Source organism: Capricornis sumatraensis, chromosome 1, assembly GCF_032405125.1.
Source record: "Capricornis sumatraensis isolate serow.1 chromosome 1, serow.2, whole genome shotgun sequence".
NCBI classification, from domain to species: Eukaryota; Metazoa; Chordata; class Mammalia; order Artiodactyla; family Bovidae; genus Capricornis; species Capricornis sumatraensis.
In genome coordinates, this window is record NC_091069.1 from 35720800 (window position 1) to 35746617 (window position 25818).

Here is a 25818-nt window from a genome sequence, read left to right on the forward strand (position 1 = left end):
CCCATTTTTAAATAAAAATGAATTTAACCCTGAAAACTAAACAAAATTAATAACAGGGGGAAAGTTATCCATGGAGTCCAAAATCTCATTTGACATTAAATATCACTGACTTGTTTGCTTAATGTTAATTCAGTCGATAAAAGTTCATTGAGGGTTCGGCATTACAAGGCACATTAGATATTTATTTAATATAAGTTTACAACAATCCTGTGTCAGAAATAAGTATTCCAGTTTTATGCATAAGGAAACTGACCCAGGGAGATTAAACGATTAGGGCAATAGCCCATAGCTGACAAGTGGCATGACAGGGTTCCCTATCTAGGTCAGTCTGGTTCAGCAGTCCATGCTCTTTGTACTGTAACACCCCTTCTCAAAGACCAGTCAACAGTACGACTGAATTCAGAGTTGGCATGGGAATGAATATGTTCAGAGAGCTACTAATTAAATTTAAATTTGAGAAAATAAGTCTTGTTATTACTTTCAAAGACATAAATTATTTTTAATCTGTGCTTTCTAAAACATCAACCATTGTAAACTACATCATCAAGACTTCTCTCTTTTAATCCTAAACATGAAAAGAAAACAGCCCTGCTCTCCCTTTCCCAACTGAATGTGTCACTTTTGTTTCTGATTTGTTTTAAGAAAAGTTCCTTTTATTATCACTGCTAAATATGGGTCTGAGTTGGAACCTTCTGAATCTTAAGCCTTACAATTGTTTTAAAATTTATCATTCCTACTTTATTATCTCTTAAATGTTATTTAAGATATTTGGATGTTATTTCAGAAGGAGTAAGAATTAGAAGGTACATTGACAAAATATGCGAAGTACATTTAAAAACATAATTTCTGAAATTGTGAACAGTAAATAGCATTCCTTTCTTTCTGTTGTTTGAATAACAAATACAGTGATATAAATATTTTGTCCTGCACACATCTAAAAGTATCAATATTGAGTATGGCTGCTCAACCTCCAGCCATTTCATCTCAGTTCTAGTCAGTAAGAAGTGAGAAGCGGGAAGAAGGTCATGCCCTCTTTCTTTAAAAACACTTTCCTAAAAACACAAATATCACTTCTGCTTACATTTCATTCACCAGAACTTAATCGCATGGCCAGATCTAGCAGCAAGGAAAGCTGAGAAATTTAGTCTTTATTACAACTGAATATCACCCTAACCAAAAATCTGAAATTATATTAATCCTGAAGAAGAGGTAAATGGATTTGAAGGCAACTAGCATTTTCTCTCCCAGGTTCATGCTAGTGAAAAAGCTGGCTTAAAACCAACATTCAGAAAACAAGGATCATGGCATCAAGGCCCATAAAGGAAATCAACCCTGAATATTCTTTGGAATAACTGATGCTGAAGCTGAAGCTCCAATCCTTTGCCACCTGATGGGAAGAACCAACTCATTGGAAAAGATCCTGATGTTGGGAACGATTGAGGGCAGGGGAGAAGGGGATAACAGAGGATGAGATGGTTGGATGGCATCACCAACTCAATGGACATGAGTTTGAACAAACTCTGGGAGATAGTGAAGGAGAGGGAAGCCTGATGTGCTGCAGTCCATGGAGTTTGCAAAAAGTCAGACAATGACTTTGTGACTGAACAGCAACAGTGAAACAGTGAATGAATTAGGGATCAACTGTTTGATGATCTGGTTAGCACTGACTTCCCATGTGAGGTTTGTGATCAATTTAAAGTAGATTAAGAGTCATAAGAAGGTGGTTGTGGCTTTCCTCTAGTCATCTTCAGTTGTTTGTGGGTGGAGAGTTAGATTTTACCAATTTTACCAGGTTTGTGTTGTTGTTTTGGCCCCACCTTGCAGCTTCTTAATAGTTCCCTGACCATGGAGGCAATGCCAAAAAGAATGTTCAAACTACTGAACAATTGCACTCATCTCAGTCAGTCAGTCAATTCAGTCGCTCAGTTGTGTCCAACTCTTTGTGCCTCATGTACTGCAGCACACCAGGCCTCCCTGTCCATCACTGTCTCCCAGAGTTTACTCAAATTCATGTCCATTGACTCGGTGATGCCATCCAACATTCTCATCCTCTGTCGTTGTCCCCTTCTCCTCCCACCTTTAATCTTTCCCAGGTCAGGTGAAGTCACTCAGTCGTGTCCAACTCTTTGCGACCCCGTGAACTGTAACCTACTAGGCTTCTCTGTCCATGGGATTCTCCAGGCAAGAATACTGGAGTGGGTTGCCATTTTCTTCTTCAGGGGATCTTCCCGACCCAGGGATGGAATCTGGGTCTCCCGCATTCCAGGCAGACGCTTTTAACCTCTGAGCCACCAGGGAAGCCCCCCCAATCTTTCCCAGAGTCAGGATCTTTTCCAGTGAGTCAGTTCTTCGCATCAGGTGGCCAAAGTATTGGAGATTCAGCTTCAGCATCAGTCCTTCCAATGAATATTCAGGACTGATTTCCTTTAGGATGGACTGGTTGGATCTCCTTGATGTCCAAAGGACTCTCAAGAGTCTTCTTCAACACCACAGTTCAAAAGCATTAATTCTTCAGTGCTAAGCTTTCTTTATAGTCCAACTTCCACATCCATGCATGACTACTGGAAACACCATAGCTTTGACTGGACAGACCTTTGTTGGCAAAGTAATGTCTCTGCTTTTCAATATGCTACCTAGATTGGTCATAACATTTCTTCCAAGGAGCAAGCGTCTTTTAATTTCATGCAGTCACCATCTGCAATGATTTTGGAGCCCAAGAAAAGAAAGTCTGTCACTGTTTCAATTATTTCCCCATCTATTTGCCATGAAGTGATAGGACCATATGCCATGATCTTAGTTTTCTGAATGTTGAGTTTTAAGTCAACTTTTTCACTCTCCTCTTTTACTTTCATCAAGAGGCTCTTTAGTTCTTCTTCACTTTCTGCCATAAGGGTGGTGTCATTTGCATATCTGAGGTTATTGATATTTCTCCTGGCAATCTTGATTCCAGCTTGTGCTGCATCCAGTCTGGCATTTTTCATGACGTATTCTGCATATAAGTTAAATAAGCAGGGTGACAATATACAGCCTTGACGTACTCTTTTCCTGATTTGGAGCCAGTCTGTAGTTCCATACCCAGTGCTAACTGTTGCTTCTTGACTTGCATACAGATTTCTCAGGAGGCAGGTCAGGTGGTCTGGTGTTCCCATCTCTTTCAGAATTTTCCAGTTTGTTGTGATCCACACATTCAAAGGCTTTGGCATAGTCAATAAAGCAGAAGTAGATATTTTTCCTGAACTCTCTTGCTTTTTCAATGATCCAGTGGATGATGGCAATCTGATCTCTGGTTCCTCTGCCTTTCCTAAAACCAGCTTGAACATCTGGAAGTTCACCATTCACATATTGTTGAAGCCTGGCTTGGAGAATTTTGAGCATTACTTTACTAGTGTGTGAGATGCATGCAACTGTGCGGTAGTTTGAGCATTCTTTACTGTTGCCTTTCTTTGGGATTGGAATGAAAATTGACCTTTTTCAGTCCTGTGGCCACTGTTGAGTTTTCCAAATTTGCTGGCATATTCAGTGCAGCACTTTCAAAGCATCATCTTTTAGGATTGGAAAGAGCTCAACTGGAATTCCATCACCTCCGCTAGCTTCGTTCACAGTGATGCTTCCTAAGGCCCATTTGACTTCACATTCCAGGATGTCTGGCTCTAGGTGAGTGATCACACCATTGTGGTTATCTGGGTCATGAAGATCTTTTTTGTATAGTTCTTCTGTGTATTCTTTTCGCCTCTTCTTAATATCTTCTGCTTCTGTTAGGTCCATACCATTTCTGTCCTTTATTGAGCCCACCTTGGCATGAACTATTCCCTTGGTATCTCTAATTTTCTTAAAGAGATCTCTAGTTTTTCCCATTCTGTTGTTTTCCTCTATTTCTTTGCACTGATCACTGAGAAAGGCTTTATCTCTCCCTGCTATTCTTTGGAACTCTGCATTCAGAGGGGTGTATCTTTCCTTTTCTCCTTTGCTCTTCGCTTCTCTTCTTTTCACAGCTACTTGTAATGCTTCCTCAGACAACCATTTTGCCTCTTTGCATTTCTTTTTCTTGGGGATCATCTTGATCACTGCCTCCTGTACAGTGTCACGAATCTCTGTACATAGTTCTTTAGGCACTCTGTCTATCAGATCTAATCCCTTGAATCTCTTTGTCACTTCCACTGTATGATCGTAAGGGATTTGATTTAGGTCATACCTGAATGGTCTAGTGGTTTTGCCTACTTTCTTCAATTTAAGTCTGAATTTGGCAATAAGGAGTTCATAATGTGAGCCACAGTCAGCTCCCAGTCTTGTTTTTGTTGACGGTATAGAGCTTCTCCATCTTTGGCTGCAAAGAATATAATCAATCTGATTTTAGGACTGACCATCTGGTGATGTCCACGTGTAGAGTCTTCTCTTGTGTTGTTGGAAGATGGTATTTGCTATGACCAGTGCGTTCTCTTGGCAAAACTCTATTAACCTTTGCCCTGCTTCATTCTGTACTCCAAGGCCAAATCTGCCTGTTACTTCAGGTATTTCTTGACTTCCTACTTTTGCATTCCTGTCCCTTATAATGAAAAGGACATCTTTTTTTGGGTGTTAGTTCTATAACGCTGTAGGTCTTCATAGAACCGTTCAACTTCAGCTTCTTCAGCATTACAGGTTGGGGCATAGACTTGGATAACTGTAATATTGAATGGTTTGCCTTGGAAACGAACAGAAATCATTCTGTCATTTTTGAGATTGCATCCAAGTACTGCATTTTGGACTCTTTTGTTGACTCTGATGGCTACTCCCTTTCTTCTAAGGGATTCTTGCCCACAGTAGTAGATATAATGGTCATCTGAGTTAAATTTACCCATTCCGGTCCATTTTAGTTCACTTATTCCTAAAATGTCGGTGTTCACTCTTGTCATCTCCTGTTTGACCACTTCCAATTTACCTTGATTCATGGACCTAACATTCCAGGTTCCTCTGCAAGATTGTTCTTTACAGCTTCGGACTTCACTTCCATCACCAGTCACATCCACAGCTAAGTGTTGTTTTTGCTTTGGCTCCATCTCTTCATTCTTTCTGGAGTTATTTCTCCACTGATCTCCAGTAGCATATTGGGGACCTACCAATTTGGGGAGTTCATTTTTCAGTGTCCTATCTTTTTGCCTTTTCATACTGTTTGTGGGGTTCTCAAGGCAAGAATACTGAAGTGGTTTGCCATTCCCTTCTCCAGTGGACCCGTTTTGTCAGAACTCTCCACCATGACCCGTTCATCTTGGGTGGCCCTACAAGGCATGGCTCACAGTTTCACTGAGTTAGACAAGGCTGTGGTCCACATGGGGCTTCCCTGGTGGCTCAGAGGTTAAAGCGTCTGCTTGTAATGTGGAAGACCTGGGTTCGATTCCTGGGTTAGGAAGATCCCCTGGAGAAGGAAATGGCAACCCACTCCAGTATTCCTGCCTGGAGTAGTTTTCTGTGATTGTGATTTTCAACCTGTCTGCTCTCTGATGGAGAAGGATAAGAGGCTTATGGAAGCTTCCTGATGGGAGAGACTGACTGAGGGGGAAACTAGCTCTTATTCTGATGGGCGGGACCATGCTGAGTAAATCTTTAACCCAATTTTTTGTTGATGGGCGGGGTTGTGTTCCCTCCCTATTATTAGACCTGAGGCCAAACTATGGTGGAGGTAATGAAGATAATGGCGACCTCCTTCAGAAGGTCCCATGCATGCACTGCTGCACTCAGTGCCCCCAATCCTGCAGCAGGCCACCACTGACCCATGCCTCTGCCAGAGACTCCTGGACACTCACAGGCAAGTCTGGGTCAGTCTCTTGTGGGATCATTGCTCCTTTCTCCTGGGTCCTGGTGCACACAAGGTTCTGTTTGTGCCTCCAAGAGTTTGTTTCCCCAGTCCTGTGTAAGTTCTGATGGCTCTATGGTGGGGTTAATGGCAGCCTCCTCCAAGAGGGCTTATGCCATACCCAGGTCTACTGCACCTAGAGCCCCTGCCCCTCAGCAGTCCACTGCTGACCGGTACCTCCTCAGGAGGCACTCAAACACAGTTCTGTCTCAATCTCTGTGGGGCCTCTGGGTCCTGGTGCATACAAGGTATGTTTGAGCCCTCAGAGCATGTCTGTCAGGTATGGGATTTGATTCTAAACGTGATTTCGCCCCTACTACTGTCTTGCACTCATGTCACTAGCAATGTAATGCTCAAAATTCTCTAAGCTAGGTTTCAACAGTATGTGAACTGAGAACTTCCAGATGTTTAAGCTGGATTTAGTAAAGGCAGAGGAACAACATCAAATTGCCAAATCCGTTGGATCATAGAAAAAGCAAGAGTTCCAGAAAAACGTCTTACTTCTGCTTCATTGACTATGCTAAAGACTTTGACTCTGTGGATCACAACAAATTGTGGAAAATTCTTAAAGAGATGGGAATACCAGACAACCTTACTTGTCTCTTGAGAAATCTGTATGCAGGTCAAGAAGCAACAGTTAGAACCAAACATGGAACAACGGACTGGTTCCAAATTGGGAAAGGAGTACATCAAGGCTGTATGTTGTCACCTTGCTTATTTAACTTATATGTAGAGTACATCATGCGAAATGCTGAACTGGCTGCAGCACAAGCTGGAATCAAGATTGCCCGGAGAAATATCAATAACGTCAGATATGCAAATAACACCACCCATATGGCAGAAAGGGAAGATGAACTAAAGAGCCTCTTGATGGAAGTGAAAGAGGAGAGTGAAAAACCTGGCTTAAAACTCAGCATTCAGAAAAGTAAAATCATGGCATCCAGTCCCATCACTTCATGGCAAATAGATGGGGAAATAATTGAAACAGTGACAGACTTTCTTTTCTTGGGCTCCAAAATCACTGCAGATGGTGACTGCAGCCATGAAATTAAAAGACACTTACTCCTTGGAAGAAAAGCTGTGCCAAAACTAGACAGCATATTAAAAAGCAGAGAGATTTCTTTACAGACAAGGGTCCATCTAGTCAAAGCTATGGTTTTTCCAGTAGTCATATATGGATGTGAGAGTTAGACTATAAATAAAACTGAGCGCTGAAGAATTGATGCTTCTGAACTGTGGTGTTGGAGAAGACTGTTGAGAGTCCTTTGGACATCAAGGAGATCCAACAGTCCATCCTAAGGGAAATAAGTCCTGAATATTCATTGGAAGGACTGATGCTGAAGCTGAATCTCCTATACTTTGGTCACCTGATGTGAAGAACTGACATGTTGGAGAAGACTCTAATGCTGGGAGATTGAAGGCAGGAGGAGAAGGGGCCAACAGAGGATGAGATGGTTGGATGGCATCACCGACTTGATGGGCATGAGTTTGAGCATGCTCTGGGAGTTGATGGTGGACGGGGATGCCTAGTGTGCTGCATTCCTTTTGGTCGCAAACAGCTGGACATGACTGAGCAACTGAACTGAACTGAACTGACCATGGAACTAGGGCCCCAGCAGTAGAATTTTGGAATCCTAACCACTGGCCTGCCAGGGAACTCCCCAGGCTTGTGGTTTTCCTAAGACTTTTATGAGGGAAAGAGGGAAGGGAGTTGAGGGTTGTAACAAGAAAATTTAGGATAAATTAAGAGGAAAGTGCAGCCATCAGGGAGGAGAGATGAGGGCTGGTGAAAAGACTACAGGATGAATGAATTGATGGTCTGGTCGGGTAGAAGGACTGGCTGAATGCTGGGAGTTAGAGTGACTGAGCTGAAAAGATTGGAGTTGGTGGTATAGACTGGTGTGTGGAAACTGCGATTACAAAAGAGGTGCATTTATTGCATGGCAAGGTCTGGGACATGATAGTGGGAGTGAGTGGCTGGTGTGGCATAGAGATCATTGAAAGGGAGGAGGTCAAGGAACTGATATGCTTGGGTATCAGAGGGTCATCTGTATAAACCCTATATACTCACTGGGTCTGGTTGTCTATGCTCAAGCTCTTCCTCCATTGCCCAGCTCTACAAGTCAATTTCTTATCAGAAAGATGTAGATGTTGATAGTTTCTACATCCTAAGGACTAAATGAATTAATACACACAGAGCACCTAGAAGACTGCCTGATGTATAATTCGTGCAAAACAAGCTTTTATTTTCATTTATGACTAACAAATCTGTCTTCATGAAGACTAGTGCAAGCTCTTTTATAACAAAAATCCTAGAAATAGCTGTCTATACATTTTTGTCCTTTCTCATCTCCCATTCCCCACTCTGTTTTCCACAATGAGTTATTCCCCTACCTCTGTACTAAAAATGCTTTTGAAAAGCCAACAATGATCTTGATCTTGCCAAGTTCACTGATTCTCAGTATTCATCTTACAGCATTTGACATGGTTTTGATTATGTCATGCTTCTGAAATCCTTATAAAAATTTTGGTTTCCAGGGCATCTCATTCTCCAGGGCTTTAATCACTGTTAACCCTTCTTAATCTCCTTCGCTGGGTTCTCTTTCTGTTCCTGACAGATTGGCACATTTTGGGGCTAAGCTTTTTTCTCTATTTATAGTTACACTCTAGATGATCTGAGCAGTCCTACAGTTTCAAATAGCATCTGAATACTAATGCATGCAAAATTTATGTCTGTGATTTCCTAACTCTATTTGGATGTCTAATGGCCATCTCAGCCTTAACTGTCCAAAACAGAAGTCTTGATTTCCACTTCATCCAGACCCATTTCCCCAGTTCAGCCAGTGGTATCACCATTCACTTATTCTCTCAGGCCTTAGAGTCATCCTTCACTCAAGTCTTTTCCTCCTCCTTCATAATCAATCCATTTAGCAAGTCTTGTTGGCTCCAACTTCAGGGTATATCTGAATCTGGACCAATTCTCACCACCACAACCCACAATCCTCCTTCTTTCTTGTCTCTGCTTTCATTCTTGCCCCTCTACTGTCTCCATGAAACATGCAGGAGGCCTTTTAAAATGTAGATCAGTTTATGTCATTCCAGATAATATAAAATGCAGATTTTACCATGACTCTCTCTACTTATAAAAGATTCAGAGTCTCCTATAGCCCTGAGGGCAGTGGGTTTCTTTTGTGTGTGTGTTTCCTGCTGATCAATAAACTTTGTGTGGCTGAATATTACCTGACGTTTCTTGAATCAGAACGCACAGATTTGGTGAAATGTTATGGAGACGTTAAAAACTGAATATTTGGTGCGGTAACATGGGGTAAATCTTGACCAAAGAAGGCTGAATAGACTCTCCCACCTTTACTTTAATACTATTATGACTGATTAAATTGTTAAAGTGTGCAGGATTACAGATTGTAAGTGGATAAGGAAAAATGGAAAGGGTTGTCATAATCAAGTAATTATAACTGAACGCTTGTTTCAACCATCTCGTTCAATCATGTTATTTAAATTAAAACAAAAAACACCTTTTCTTTTCTTTTTTTAAGGCAAGAGTCCTGTCATTCTCCACTCACTCGTCTCCAGAACAAATTAGCACTGAGCCCACCGGGCCACCGTCCACGGGTAGGCGGTCCAACGCTCGCTTGCGTCTCGAAGAGGTACTCCCTCTGCTCCCTGAACTCCCTCCGCCCTACTTCCTCCCTCCAGGCCCCGCCCCTCCCCGATGCGCCTGCGCACGAGCGAACACGTGGCTGCCGCGGAGCCAGAGCAGCAATGGCGGCGGGTGGTGGTGGTGTTGCGGACCCCCTGTCCCCCGCGGGGGTCCCTTGCGCTTTCTCCCCGCAGAGCCAGGCCTATTTCGCTTTAGCGTCTACCGACGGTCACCTACGAGTGTGGGAGACCGCCAACAACCGGCTACACCAGGAGTACGTGCCTTCCGCGCACCTCAGCGGTACCTGCACCTGCCTGGCCTGGGCGCCAGCGAGGCTGCAGGCCAAGGTAAAGTGAGCAGAACGGCGCGGGGCGGGCACTCTCCCAAGCTCGGCCTTATTGCCCCCCGGCCCGGCTGCGCGCGGTCTGGCATCGCGCGTGGCCCTCGGAGGCCCGGGGCGAGGAGGCAACGAGCGCGGTGGCGGCGCAGGGTGGGCCCGTGCCGCCACCCCCGTGCGCGGCCTGTCCAGAGGGCAGAGAGAACGGGCGCGGCCAGATCCGACGGTCAGTGGACTTGAGCCCTACCGGCGGGCTCCGTGCTGTCTGGGCCTCTCCGTCGCTGGGGCCGCCATATTCGCCGAGGCCCCAGGCCCCCCAGGGGCGGCTTCCTGCTGCCCGGCCAGTTCTCTTGCTTGCGCTCTTCAGAACTCTGGCTTTTGACAGAGCCCCGCTTTGGGGCAGTACTATTCTCCGACCCTTACCGAGCTCATCGACTTTACTTTGGGTAGTTAAAATGAACAAGTCTGTCTGTTTCCTTGCTTCCGGACACCCCCATCCACCCCCCCCCCCCACCTTGGGTGCCGGCTCACCACGTGTTCTCTCCCACGTCTAGGATGTGAGACTCTTGAAAGTCCTAACTTTCCCAGCCTGGGTTCCATTCTAAGCCATTTGAACCTTCTTGCTTTTAAAATTTTAACATCTGCGCTGCTCGCCTTTGATACATTCCCTTTTCCCCAAGTCTAAAGTCTGCATTAGGACTTGGAGGTAAAGTGAAATTGTAGCTTAACGAACGTGAGTCCAAGTGAAGTTTCTCTTAGACGGGGCTACTGCTGAGTTAGGGAAAGCTTTTCACTCTTAGGGACCCATCTCAATTAAGATGCCACTCATTTTTGAGTCACTCGACTACGGCTGCGCTAACTCAGACGCACGTGGGTACTGCGCCTATAAGGTAGCCAGCCCGAATCAGTGCAGTGTGATTTGAAAATGTCAGTACTGAGATATGTGGGGTTTAGCTAACACTCTGTTTCAACCTTTCAAAGTCAGTGTTTAAACACAAATGCACTAAAAAGGAAAAAAAAAAAAAAAAAAACTGTTTAGTACAGATCTTAACTCCCTCTGACTATTCCAGGAAACTTTCCTCTAACTTTTTAGGTTGAAAGTCTGGATACAACTAATTTGTTACACTTTGCATGAGTATGTTTAGATACTTTTCAGATATTAAGCTAGGTTTTTATACTTTCTAGATGAAGTAACTCTGGCTATTAAAGAAACCTTATCAGTGCACAAAACTAGGACTTAAAAAATCACAGTTGTCATCAGGATTACAGCACTCAGCATATTTCTCCTTTTCAGATTTCTGTGTTTGTGTTTTTTAACAGTCTTGTAAAATGATAATAGTTCTAATGGTGATAGGAAATGTGGAGCAATGGTTAGATGCAAAGACCCAAACTGGACTCCTGGCTTTGAATCCAGGCTTGGTGTCATTGTATTTGTGCCTCTAGTTCTTCATTTGTAAAATAGGAGTAATAGTGCTCACCTCAAGAGTGGTTGTGAAGGTTAGTATCACTTAATGCCTGAAACGTCTAGAGGGGTTCCTGGTGTGCAAGTGCTGCAAGTATTATGTTACTATCTCTTATTTGCATGGTTAGTCCTGCACAGTAGATTAACAACTAACTTTTTGCTTTGTTCAGGAAGAACAACCAGGTTTTGGAAAATCAAACAACTTGAAAAACACCAAAAATAGAACCAGGACTGGAATACAGGTGTTTAGCGCTCAGCTCTTCATTATGAGCCGCAAATCGTTACTATTAGGCTGGCAGACATTTGTCACCCACTTGATTTTCTCTTGCCTTGCAATTGTATGTCTGAGGAATAAAACTTTTACCTAGTCTTAAACTTCCTGTTAAAATCAGTTTGGGATTATTTACAGCACAATGATACGGTAGAAAAATGGGTTTGGTTTCATACCCATGAGCCAAACTTGTCTTGTCACATTGAGCAAGTCACTTTACTTTTGGAGGCCTCCTTGAAAAAGAGTTGGGCTACATTAAAAAAAAGTTCTTACAGGCTTCAGTATCCTTTTACTTGTATGCTCTCACTTTAGCCAGCTGACTCTATGAAATGCCCTAAAGTCACATTTTTTAAAACTTGAGTGTCAGAACTAAGAAAGTTTAACTGACCTCACCAAAGCCTTAATAACCATTGAAGTAGTCGTGGCCGTTAGAGTCGAGGGCATTGACTCCTGATCCAGTGCTCTTACTTGAACCTTAGATCTTGAGTCACAGAATTGAGAACTGGGAGCAATGTAGAGACATCCAGTGTTCATCATCTTGGGATTGTATTCTCTTGGAGCATCATTTTGACATGAAAATTAGGGAGAGAAGTGATTTTCCTGTATTAAACTTGCATGTGTACTTTGTAACATTTTAAAGTCAGGTGATTTTTAAAGATGGTGGTTGCTGCAAATCTTCATTTTCTACCTTTGCTCCTAGGTCCCTGGGTTATGATCCTTGCCTCTTACGTTCTAACATGTTTTCATAAACTTTTATTGTAGATTTATATTATTTTATACGAGTATTCTCTGGTTTAGTAATTGGCAGTTTGCCACCCAAGGACAAAATTTGGTGACATTACACTTATTAGTGAAGAAAAATGATTTGGTGTTGGGTTTCTTGGATGACAGGAGTTAAAGCAGTGGTTCATAAATTTTTAGAAAGATTAGACTGCTGCTGCTTGTTCTTGGTCACAGAATGATTATAATTCTTTGCCTCTATGTCACAGTAGTCTTTAGGAATTTTTTGTATGTATTATGTAGCTAAGCATTTTATTTCAGTGATGGAGCCTGGAGGAAGAGGACCGCAAATGGTGATGAGGAACATGCAAGGAGACAGGTTGATGGACTGGGTGAATGCTGTTTTTAGAGTCTCAGGTTTGTGTGTTTAAGGCTGAGATGTTAGTATATGCCAGAGGCACACATTAAGTGGTTGAGCCACCTTAGTGGTTGAGCTATTTCATTGCTCCTTTAAGATCCAAACTTTTCAGTTTTTTGCAAGTCCTGAAGAAACAGACTGGCTACCACAGTAAATGCATTTATGTTGCTTTGCTGTCACTGCAGTTAAAATGACCCTGCATAGCTTAGTGCTTATTGAATGAAGCACGTGGCATTTCAGGCTTTGGACGGGGCAGGCATAGTAGCATTAAGCATGTTTCTGGGAAAGACTTGAGCAACCCCAGTCCTAACTTTTAGAGAAGCAGCACAATCTACTTGTGTTACGATATAATGCTCTGTCTTAGGGTATCACCAGTGTTTAAACTTAAAAAGAGTAAGGTTTGCGTATTAGATCTAAGTGGCAGAAATAAAAATTCCTCTGTGTTAAGATTTATTTTTGATGCACATACTGTAGGTAATTACATGTAAAATGCACACATTTTATTCATTGTTATCCATGAAACTTTAGCATTTGCCAGAGTAAGGGACAGCTAAAATAGGCCAAGAAATGGTGGCATAGGAGACCAATTGCAGAATGAAACTTGAAACTTTGCCATGATTTTCAGTGACTAGAGGTCAGTATTTCTCAAAAATAGGTTTCAAACCATTAGTGGATTGTGAAATAGATTTACTGGATTATGATAGCATTACAGAAATGGCATAGACAATATAGAGTGTATTTTGCATAGTAAAGTTTAAGTTTTTTGGTGAAACCTGTTTCAGCTGTATACACACATGTTTTTATGAGCGTGTATGTGTGTAAACTCTTCTTACTCGGGGATCTCAGCCTAAAAAGTCAGTGCTTAATTGATCAAAATCAGACTTCTCATCACCTGGTTGTGCTTTTGCTGTCTTCACGTCTATACTATGCCTTGATTTTATGAATCACACACATGCAGATTCTCACTCAGCCTTCCGATTGCCTTCTAGATCAAACACTGCTTTCTTGAAACTGTTGTTGGCATTTATTGCTTAGCTCAGCCAGCCCTTCACATTGGCAAAGACTCTGTAGTCTGAGTAATAGACCCAATCCTTTTGGTCTTCATTTTTGGTACCTTCTGGAGCTCAGATTTTCTTCTCTCTCTCTCTTTTTTTAAATTTCCCCTTTTGTGTGGCTTGTTGGATGTTAGTTCCTTGACCAGGGATTGAACTGGAGCCCAGCAGTGAACGTGCCAGAGTCCTCACCACTGAACCACCAGGAAAGTCCCTGTAACTCAGATTTTCTGATCACAGATAGATGAACTAAATTTTTAGCCTACCTTTTCCATTACTTTATATATTTACACATGTCATTAACATGCACATGACCTGAAACAAAGTAATATGACAAGACATTAAAGAAGAAATAAAGACAATTCAGATATACTGTGTCTGTAATGCAAAGCAGAGTATGACTTGAGTCTTAAGAGAAAGAAGAGGTTTTTGTGGAGAGAACATGTTTGAGGTCGACCCTGAAGCATGGATTGATTTTTTTTTTTTTTTAACCAAATTGAAAATTGAGATGGGTAGGAAAAATTCTCTCCCAAAAGGAGGGACAAGCAGATGGGAAAGTGTATTCGTGACTCTGGTGGCTCAGATGGTAAAGAAACTGCCTGCAGTGCAGCGGATCCAGGTTAGATCCCTGGTTCGAGAAGATCCCCTGGAGAAGGGAATGGTAACCCACTCCAGTATTCTTGCCCAGAGAACTCCATGGACAGAGGAGCCTGACAGTCCATCCATGGGTTTGCAAAGAGTCGGACACAACTGAGCAACTAACGCACATTCTTGACCAGGGAGTGTAATATAAGGATGGAATTGGAAATGAGACTAGAAAAGGTGGACTGGAGGCAAATTGTGGATGCCTTTGAATGCCTAACAGTTGTTTTTATTTATTTCTCTGGGGTGTCATTGAAATTTTTGATCACAGAAATAATAGGTTCTAATAGAAAATGCCAACAGAAGTCTGTCATAATCTATAATCATTAGTACCACTGAACTCTTGATTTCAGAAATATTTAGTAACGCCGTTAAAATATTCAATTCAGTCGCTCAGTCGTGTCCGACTCTGTGACCCCATGAATCACAGCACGCTAGGCCTCCCTGTCCATCACCAACACCCGGAGTTCACCCAAACTCACGTGCATCAAGTCAGTGATGCCATCCAGCCATTTCATCCTCTGTTGTCCCCTTCTCCTGCCCCCAATCCCTCCCAGCATCAGGGTCTTTTCCAATGAGTCAACTCTTCACATGAGGTGGCCAAAGTATTGGAGTTTCAGCCTCAGCATCAGTCCTTCCAGTGAACACCCAGGACTGGTCTCCTTTAGGATGGACTGGTTGGATCTCCTTGCAGTCCAAGGGACTCACAAGAGTCTTCTCCAGCACCGCAGTTCAAATGGATCAATTCTTCAGCGCTCAGCTTTCTTCACAGTCAAACTCATATCCGTACATGACCACTGGAAAAACCATAGCCTTGACTAGACGGACCTTTGTTGGCAAAGTAATGTCTCTGCTTTTAAATATGCTATCTAGGTTGGTCATAACTTTCCTTCCAAGGAGTAAGCATCTTTTAATTTCATGGCTGCAGTCACCATCTGCAGTGATTTTTGGAACCCCCAAAAATAAAGTCTGACACTGTTTCCACTGTTTCCCCATCTGTTTCCCATGAAGTGATGGGACCAGATGCCATGATCTTTGTTTTCTGAATGTTGAGCTTTAAGCCAACTTTTTCACTCTCCTCTTTCACTTTCATCAAGAGGCTTTTTAGTTCCTCTTCACTTTCTGCCATAAGGGTGGTATCTGCATATCTGAGGTTATTGATTTCTCAGCAATCTTGATTCCAGCTTGTGCTTCCTCCAGCCCAGCATTTCTTATGATGTACTCTGCATATAAGTTAAATAAGCAGCCTTGACGTACTCCTTTTCCTATTTGGAACCAGTCTGTTGTTCCATGTCCAGTTCTAACTGTTGCTTCCTGACCTGCATACAGGTTTCTCAAGAGGCAGGTCAAGTGGTCTGGTATTCCCATCTCTCTCAGAATTTTCCACAGTTTATTGTGATCCGCACAAAGGCTTTGGCATAGTCAGTAAAGCAGAAATAGATGTTTTTCTGGAACTCTCTTGCTTTTTCCATGATCCAGAGGATGTTGGCAATTTGATCTCTGGTTCCTCTGCCTTTTCTAAAACCAGCTTGAACATCTGGAAGTTCAAGGTTCACATATTGCTGAAGTCTGGCTTGGAGAATTTTGAGCATTACTTTACTAGCATGTGACATGAGTGCAATTGTGCGGTAGTTTGAGCATTCTTTGGCATTGCCTTTCTTTGGGATTGGAATGAAAAGTGACCTTTTCCAGTCCTGTGGCCACTGCTGAGTTTTTCAAATTTGCTGGCATATTGAGTGCAGCACTTAGCATAGCATCATCTTTCAGGATTTGAAATAGCTCAACTGGAATTCCATCACCTCCACTAGCTTTGTTCGTAGTAATGCTTTCTAAGGCCCACTTAACTTCACATTCCAGGATGTCTGGCTCTAGGTGAGTGATCACACCATCGTTAAAATACTAGGTTTCACTAAAATGCACATTGGTTATATAAACTTATCTGGTTGCATGTGTTACTTGTTTGGATATATGCATCCTACTGAATGAGAAGTTAGTTTTAAAAAAGATCACTCACTTGGAGAAAATGTATGTGCGTTGTTAGTTGTTTGAGGTTAACTAATTGGATTATTATTTAGGTTTAGACCAATGATCCTCAAAATTGGGCATATTTTCTATAATATTCCTACCACTAGCCTCTGCTTGCTTCTCCCCAAAATAGAGATTTTGCTGATAGGGAAATGAGGGCTTTGAATATATTAATGTTTAATTTCTAAAATTTCTTTGTGCTTAAAAAAATAATTCCATTTATCTTTGGCTGTGCTGGGCCTTTGTTACTGCTCAGGCTTTTCTCTGGTTGTGGTGCGTGGGCTTCTCATTGGGGTGACTTCTCTTGTTGTGGAGCACAGGCTGTAGGGCATGTGGGCTTCAGTAGTTGGGGCTTGAGGGCTCCGGAGCACAGGCTCAGTACTTGTGGCACACAGGCTTTAGTTGTGCTATGGCATGTGAGATCTTCCTGGGCCAGGGATTGAACCCATGTCTCCTGCATTGGTAGGCAGATTCTCTACCACTGAGCCACCAGGGAAGCCCTCTGTGCTTTTTAATGCAGATGCGTATCTACAGAAAAACATACACATATTTGGATCAGCCCATGTGCCACATGTTAGAAACCTCAGTGTAGGTAATTTTAGTTTGGTTTGGGGAAAACCAAGAATAGAAGAGATACTTTCTAGAATCTTTCAGAGAAGAGTTTTCTGATGAGGTAGTATTAGGTTGGTACACTTTCCCCTGCTTCCCTTGCCTGAATTTGGTGTCTGTGTTCATAACCTTATGCAGAAGCCACATTTGCCCTCTGGGATCATTCAGAGGTGGCTTTAGAAATTCATGTAACTGAAGGTGGAACCTGGGACACTTTGTGATTAAGTTCAATGTTCAATCAAATGAAATGTTACTGATGAAACCATCAGACTTAGACTTTGACTTTAATTGTAACTTCTCTTTTGGGTTTATTAATGTAAATACATTTCTCAAGACTTGTAAAATATGCATTATTTTTTCCATATTTAAAGATATCTTTTTTGTTGTTAAATCTTATAATTTTTTGTTGACTTAGTATGTCCAATGCATCAAATTCTTCAAATGTAACATCTCTACAGGATAATTAAGAGGAAAAAAAGAAGAAAATGCCTTATAAATCTGCTCCTTGATAGTCTGTGCACGGGTAACATCAGTTTTCATTGGTGGTTTTTTGGGTTGGGCAGATTTTATGTATTGTGAACTATTTTTTATGTGCTGTAGAGCAAAGATCTTGCAGTGTTGAGGAAAAAAATTTCTCTTTTTTATGGTATTGGTCTCTTTTACATGAAAACAATGGATTTCTCAGAATTTCTTTATGTTAAAACATAGGCTAATGAGCTTTAATTTAAAAAGTTATAAATATATGGAAGAAAAGTTGCAAAATTATAATGATTATTCAGCATTATAAACTCTAAAATAGTACTCTGAAGTTGTACTCACTGGTTGTCTTCTTGATGGACAGATAGAAGCTATTAGTTTCATTTTTTGAAGTAAGTCTAAGAAAGAAGGCTTGGACCATTTGACACTAATCACGAACACAGCATGGAACTTTCAGATTGACTCTTAATCAGTCACTGGAGCAACTTCTCTGGTGTGTGCTTTGCGCTCCTCTGAGAGTTCAACAATTTTTTGACTCAAATTGAAGTAATTGTATGTTTATAAATATAAAAACATTTGAATCCCATTTCCTGAAAATGAAGCCACAAGGCAAGGAAAGATTTTGTGGGTAAAGGGGAAAGTATTGGCTGCTTGTATTTGGATCTGTAATGTCTTTGCTTTGGAGTGGACACTTCACTTGGACTTGTTGGGAATGGTTGGTTTCTGAGAAGTGGAAAACAGGCTGCTTGGAACCCTTAGAACCCTACCGAGAGCCTTCTAAGTTCTCCTGTTTGCCTTCCTTTCAGAGAGGTAGGAGACAGGGACAGGTATTAGAAGTTCTTCCTGTGGAGTGATTATATTCTAAGTAGTGAGAAAGAAATCATCTGAGAGCAAATCCCATCTCCACTTTAAAAAAACATTTCTTAGAAGCAGGCACATTTCATTTGTGGGCTTGAGGGCATTTGCATTTATGCATTAATGATGGTTCAGTGTTTGAAATAATAAAATAAAAAATTGTCTTTTTTTTTCCCCCCCAGGAAGGTCCACAGAGGAAAAAAAGGAAATCAGAAGCTATAGGAACAAGTAACCAGGCCGACTTGTTGGCTCTTGGTACAGCAGTTGGTAGTATTTTATTATACAGCACAGTAAAAGGAGAATTACACAGTAAATTGATAGTAAGTACATATCTGTATGTGTATGTTTTATATAAAAGAGAGATGCTAGGAAACTGATTATGAAAAACAAAGCAGTTCAGGATATGCTATAGGATCTGTAGTATAGGGGCATTTTTCTCCCCCTTCCATATTTAAAATTTTGAACAGTAATATTTGATAATTGCTGTGATAGGTAACCTCGTCATTATTATAGGTCAGAATATGAAGAGTGTGAAGAACTGTTGCATGGGCTTAAAATAAGAAAGGATAGGGAGAATTCTGAGTATCACAGACAGTAGCTGAAAGGAGGAGCACACCACCTCCAGGGCTCTGGAACAAGGGAAGCTGTGAGATTTTTGCTGAAACTCAGACCTCTGAGAAGCAGATGTTGCTCTCTGTGCTGATGATGTCTGTCAAGGGAGATTGGCCCTATGGACTTGAGGTCCAGACTTCTGGGAGAGGGGAGTGGGCACAAGCTGGCTGCTGGTATCTTTAAAAGGAGCTGATGAGACTGGTTCTCCAAGTGTAGAAAAAGCTGAATCTTAGGTTCAGCTGCTGCTGAAAGGATTGCTCCTGCTGGGTTGAAGAAATGTTAGGGTGATGCAAACTGGGAGACAGGAAGGGAACAGGTCCCTTGGTCTGGAGCCCACTAATGATCCCACTGGCAAAGCAGAAATGGGGTTTGCAGAGCCCCAGCCCAGCATCCAGAGCAGAGACATTAATTGGCACGATTTGTTTCAGACAGTTATCTATTAGAGTATGTTTTTGATGTCCACTTAATTCCTATCTGTATATAGGAGTGCTTTCTGTATTTATAAATGAAAGACTTATCTCTTTTAAGTAACATCCATCCATAGGTAATTTTGAATACCTGAAGTTAGGGAAAAGAATTATATCTAAATTAAAATTAATTTATTTTAATTGGAGGCTAATTATTTACAGTATAGTAGTGGTTTTTCAATACGTTGACGTGAATCAGCCATGGGTATTCATGCGTCCCCATCCTGAACCCCCCACCTGTACCTAAATTGATCAATGAGAGATCCTCTGTTGATAGTTGTAGTCAGTTAATTTTGTATCCTGATACTTCCCATTATATTACAGCTTGAGTAATTTTTATATTTGTTCAGACCTAGTTGCCTAAAGTCCTATAAATTGGATAGTCCCTTGTTGGTATTACTGTTACTGACCATTGAGGTCGTTTCTGATTTTTTTGTTATAAAACTTTTTTTTCTTACATAGTTTCCCACAGTTACCTATAACAAATGAGTCCAAGGTGTGTGCTAGGTGTTTTTATACATAGTATAAATTTTTTCTGAAAGTTTTCCTAATTTGTCCTTGTCTCAGCGGTGGCAGGGCGCCTGTGTTTCAGCAATGTTTTTGTCATCATTGATTATTCTGTTAAAACAACAATGAGATTAACCAAAAACCCAAGCTTATTTAATAGGTGAAATTTTTTATTTGATTTTTAAATCTACATTTAAAAATATCACTTGTTTTTATATTAAATACTGTAAAAATAATATACAACTGAAAAAAAATCTTTCAGAAGTATATGTAAAGGGACACTCCCTTCATTCCTCTTTCCTCTGCAAGGTGAGTGTGGGCCTCATGTTTGCTTTTACCCCACTATACCCCAGATCCCATCTTTTGATTTGGTCAGTCTTTTGTGATCAGCAGGGACCTACCATTGGGTGCATGGTGATACTGTTTCAGTCAGGTACAGACATGATACTGATGGAGGTTTGAACTCCTTTTTAGGTCATTTTGATACCTTGCAGGATTATATATAAATCTTTGACAAAGAATGAGTTTATTAGAAATAATTGGTATTGAGTCAATCAATGTTTGTTGAATGAGTAAATGAATGAATGAGTGGACAGTTGCTAGATTGCTTTCCAAAAAGGTATGCTAGCCCTCTAGCAACATGTGATTTGCCGTTTTCACTGTAGCCGTACCAGGATGGATATTACAGTGCTAAAAAGTTGGTAGATGAACAGACTGAAAATGTTGCTTTGTTTTGCTTTTATCTCTTGGATTACTTACTGAAAGTTTTAAAAAATTTCTTACTGAGTTCTTTCTATGAATTTTTCCATTCATATCCTTTGTTCAGTTTCTTTGTGTGTGGTTATAAAGTAGGGCTTTGAGTAGATAGCTGTTAGGAAGGAAGGGAAGTATTGAATTTAACGTTTAAAATTATTTTTCTTTTTTGGTGGGAGCAATCTGTATGAAAGTAGTAGTGAGTTTACCTTTATGCTTAGCTATGTATACAGTTGTTAACTGTATGTATATTTAATGTGAATTTAGGTGGAAAGAGTGAAAAAACAGTAATTGCTCAGAGGGTAGGTTTTACCCTAAGATTTAACACCTTATTCTGCTGAATGAGCTTGTTCTGGAATGTGTTAGATGGGAGACTTGAATTTGTCTTTCTGCAGTTGATGTCTCCATTTCTATGCAGTGCCTCTGAGTAAGCAAGCATTTTGCTATGCTAAGTATATTTAAACTTACATCCATATGGTATGAGCTATGACACATGGAAACATTCAATGTTTCCCTGAAGAAACAACGATTTTTAAAATTGAGAGAGTGTTTGATACTTTTTTTGCAAAGGGATTTTCAAGGATAGTTTTAACTAGAAGTGAATTTTACCTTAAGTGTTGACTTTAAACCCTTTAAGATTTGACTTTACTAATTCACTCAAGTGTCCCAGACTGTTGCCACTATACATGAAGTATTTTATCATGCTTAGTGCTGACATTCCTATCAAAAGCAGCAGGCATTTAGGACTAATACTTTGACTTATGATGTATGTTTTTCCAGCAGAGGGGAAGAGAAAGTTAATATTTGATAAAATTATAGCAGATTTATCTCATTTTTAATGTTGGAAATGAATACTCATTTTAATGAGGTTAATGGGTAGGCTTTTTTTTATTAGGTTAAGGCCTAACATTTTAGTTAAGTGTTCAGTAATGAATCTAGGGTGCATATTATACATTATACCAGATGAGCTTTTTTTTTTTTCTTTTAAATTTTTAAAAACATCTGCAGAGTGGTGGACATGACAACAGAGTCAATTGCATACAGTGGCATCAAGACAATGGCTGTTTGTATAGTTGTTCAGATGATAAACATATTGTGGAATGGAACACACAGACATGCAAAGTAAAGTGGTGAGTAACATTGATACTTTTGGGATAGCTCGATGACTATTTGGGAATGCATTAGTGTTTTGACAAATCATGGCTGTATTCTTGATATAAGTAAAGTTGGATATTGGATACAATGGGGAATGTAGACACTGGTAAGGTTATAGACTGTTCTCAAGGAATGTTTAATCAAATTGGACATAGAGGATTTTAATACATCAAAGTTTATGTATTAAATACATAAAAAATATATAATACATAAAAGAGGATTTTAATATATAAATAATGGTACGGGATAACTGCATAAGAGATGCCATAAGGTAGCATGTAATTCAGAGAAGGCAGTGGCACCCCACTCCAGTACTCTTGCCTGGAAAATCCCATGGACAGAGGAGCCTGGTAGGCTGCATTCCATGGGATCGTTAAGAGTTGGACATGACTGAAGCGACTTAGTGGCAGCAGCATGTAAATTACTGGTCAGATGAGTAGGGTGGTGTTGGGAAGGCCTGGTGGAAGAGAAGAATTTCAGCTGGTCTTCTTAAGAGAGGTAAGATGGATAGGGCAGGAGAATCTTTTTGAGGGTGGGGAAAGGAATTTGGCGTGGGGATATGGCAGGAGCAAAGGCTAGGAGAAAGAAAAGTGAAAGATTTACTTGGAATGGAGTAGTGGAATTTAAGAGGAGGGCCATGCTGGGGAATAATTGCTGGTAGAGGATATGAGCCAAAATATCTGTGTAAGAGTCTGGCCGTAAGTTTTTGATAAAAATCTCAGACAGTCTTCTAGATCAAGCACCTAAACCTGTGAGTGACTATGTAGTAGATGCTTAGTTAATGTGGACTGTTGAATGTAGTTGAACTTACGCAGATGAAGATCCTAAGGAGGATAATGATACTCATGGTCTTACAACTAATAAGTGGCAGGGGAGTTCTAATCCTGCTCTCTTGAATTCTGGCACAGTGTTTTTCTGCTGTACTAAAGCTACTTTTTTAGAGTTTTAGATTGTTTGGTAAGCAGGAGACACTGAAGGTCAACGTCATAGGAGCAGAATAACCCAAATAATGTTTTAGGAAGAAAATCTTCTAGGATGGTGTAAAATATATGGGAAGGAGCTAGTTCAGAATCAGACAAGCTAGTTCAGAGGAAGAGTAGCTAGACCCAGCAGAAGGGGTGGTGAGAGAGGCTTAAAATCTCACAGGTTTGGGGCTGGTGGTGCAGAGTGAGTCATCTGCCTAGAGGTGCAGTGTGTTCCATTAACCACACTCGTGGTTGTAAAGAGACACCTGTGGAGGTTCTTGTCCACTAGGTCAGGGTGGGGCCCATTCAGCTATACTTTTAAATGCCATCTAGATGAGAGTTCACCAAGCCAGTCCTTCCAGAAGTGACTGATAATGTTCAAGGCACTCTTCAACATGTTATACACAGTATTGTTTTTGTAACACTGCAAGGTGGTCTCCGTCCCTGCTTTGGCTTAAGAGAGAAGTTGAATCAGAGTCTGAGCTTTCACCCAGCTACACTCTCTCATACAGTATTGTGTTTACAGTTTCATTTTTGGCATTCTTATGCTATAGTTAATTGATTTTATTTTCCATTTTAGGAAGATGAGGATTTAGCTCTTAGTCCCTACCTTTTTCCATCCCCATTTTCTCAGTGTTGTAATGTCACACTTTGATTAAACAATATTCGTTGTTCATGTTATACCTACCTAAATACTGTTTTAGATGAGACTTGGACTGTACTGTTTGTATTATCTTTGGGCACAAACTTTTGGGGTGTATTATTGCTTCATTTGCTTAGTTTTGTATATACTTGTCATTAGTTCAGTCTCATTCCTGCAATAGTGTAAATTTCATTTATTTTCAGACATCAGTTGATGAATCAGTTATTTAATCTTTGTAGGCTTTCCTCCAGTTTCATTTATTTCTTGGGGGACTTCTCTGCTTTATTTTGGTGATTATCCTGAGATTTCCTTTCATTCTCTTGAAAATTTTCTTGTCAGATGGAACCTCTGTTTCCTAGATCCCATTCTTCTCTTCGTGGGTTTATTTCTTCCTTTTGGTGACACACACAAATTGGTAGCTTCCTGGAAGACAAGCAGAATCTCAATACATTTACCATGCATGTCTTCCAGTGTCTTTATTCTGTCCTCACAGTTGATTAATAATTTGAAGATACCGACTTTGAGTTGGAAATAATTTCCCCCAGGATTTTGAAGCATTGGTTCATTTTTTTTTTTTTTTTGGCTTTCATTGTTAATTATTCTTATACACTGAAATATTCTGTGTTTTGTTTATTTTTTTCTTTAGTCAGTGCATTGTGTTGGCCCTTGAGGAACTATTTAGCCTGGGAATTCATGTTCTTCATTCTTCTTGTACTGTAGATCTGAAAATTTAATTCCTGCTTTCTCCTCTCTTATTCTACATACTGTTATTTAGATTGGACTAATCCTTTAAGTTTCTTACTGTATTCTCATTTTAACTCTTTTGTCTTTTCCTTCAGTTACCTGGGAAATTGCTTCAATTTCACCTTCTAAGTCTTGTATTGAATTTTTAAGTTCCTCAAACTAAATTATTAACTTCTGGGAGCTATTTTATGTTCTTTGAATATTTCTTTTTCATTCTGTCATGCTTCTTTCATGCCTATAATATTTTCTAATTCTCTGAAGTAGTGCAGGATTTAAGTTTTTTTTTACTTACGTCCCTCTTGAGGATGTGTTTTGATTTTTGTTTGGTTTCTTTCATGTTAAAGACATTTTTCAAGTGACTGGAGATCCTTGACTGCCTGTTGTTTTTTGAAAATGAAACATTAAAAAGCTGCTTGGAAAGCCTGTGTGGGTGTGTGGCTCAGTTGCTGGGCTCATTTGTCGAGTGGTTGGGAGGCCTTCACTCCTCTGGAACCAGTCACATTTCCTATTGCTTTTCCATCTTTAAAGTGCACATTACGCTACTTGTGTCTACAGGTCTGATTTAGTGGGTCCAGGTTGGGGCTTCAGAATTCACACAAATTCCCAGGTACTGCTGATGGAGGGAAGTTAACACATTAGGTTGCAAAGCTCTTAATGGGGAGGGGGGCGGGCTTTGGTGGTGTTAGCTCTATGCTGGCGTTTCCTGTGCTCAGTGGTGAAGCAGATTCAGAAAGCTTGTCAGGATGGTGATCATGTCTTTTTTTTCTTTAAAGTCTCTCAATTCAGTGACCAGATAGTAAATAAGGAATATAGGTGAGTGCTGAAGCTGTGGGATTTGGTGAAAAATTGTCAAGAATATTTGGTACCAACGAGGGTAAAGGAAAAGTTCTTGCTCGTTATTGCAGCATTTCTTTGATTGTTGGTGAGGATGAGTTTTTCACATTGATTGTCAGGTTGCCTTGCACAGACTTTTCATTGTGGTGGCTTCTCTTGTGGCGGAGCACAGGCTTTAGGGCTCTTGGACTTATTGCTTCAAGACCTGTATTTTCCCAGACCAGAGATTGAACCCATGTCCCTGCATTGGGAGGTGTTTTCTTAACCACTGGATCACCAAGGAAGCCTTGTTTGTCTGTTTTTATTTTGAGGTTTTTTTTTTTTTTTTTTAAATCAAAGAGTTCTTTCTCTTTCTAAAAACGCTTATTTGGCTACTCCGGTCTTAGTTGCAGTATGTGGGATCTAGTTCCCTGATCAGGGATTGAACCCAGGCCCCCACATTGGGAGCATGAAATCTTAGTTACTGGTCTACCAGGGAAGTCCCTAGGAGTTCTTGAATATAAAGAGATATTTGTATATTCTGAGTATTAATTCTCTTTTTAAATTTTAAATTTATTTTTTAATTGAAGGATAATTGCTTTACAGAATTGTGTTGGTTTCTGCCAAGGATCAACATGAATCATACATATACATATGTCCCTTCCCTCTCAAACCTATCTCCCTCCCCATCCCACCCCTCCAGGTTGTTACAGAGCCCCAGTTGCCTATATATTTTTTATATCTTTCCCCCCTAGGCTTTTGCTTTTAATTTTTATGACTTATTTGTGGTAAGAAGTTCTATT

At 40.6% G+C, this 25818-nt stretch overlaps 1 protein-coding gene across 1 annotated transcript in view; it reads left to right on the forward strand.

Annotated features, from left to right (window-relative positions):
• Positions 1 to 9610: 9610 nt before the first annotated feature.
• Positions 9611 to 25818, forward strand: part of WDR43 (WD repeat domain 43) — a 37486-nt gene continuing 21278 nt past the window's right edge. Inside the window, exons 1-3 of the mRNA XM_068965502.1 lie at positions 9611 to 9835; positions 18539 to 18676; positions 21704 to 21825. Coding sequence (XP_068821603.1) covers positions 9611 to 9835; positions 18539 to 18676; positions 21704 to 21825 — 485 coding nt within the window. The remainder of the gene's footprint in view (positions 9836 to 18538; positions 18677 to 21703; positions 21826 to 25818) is intronic.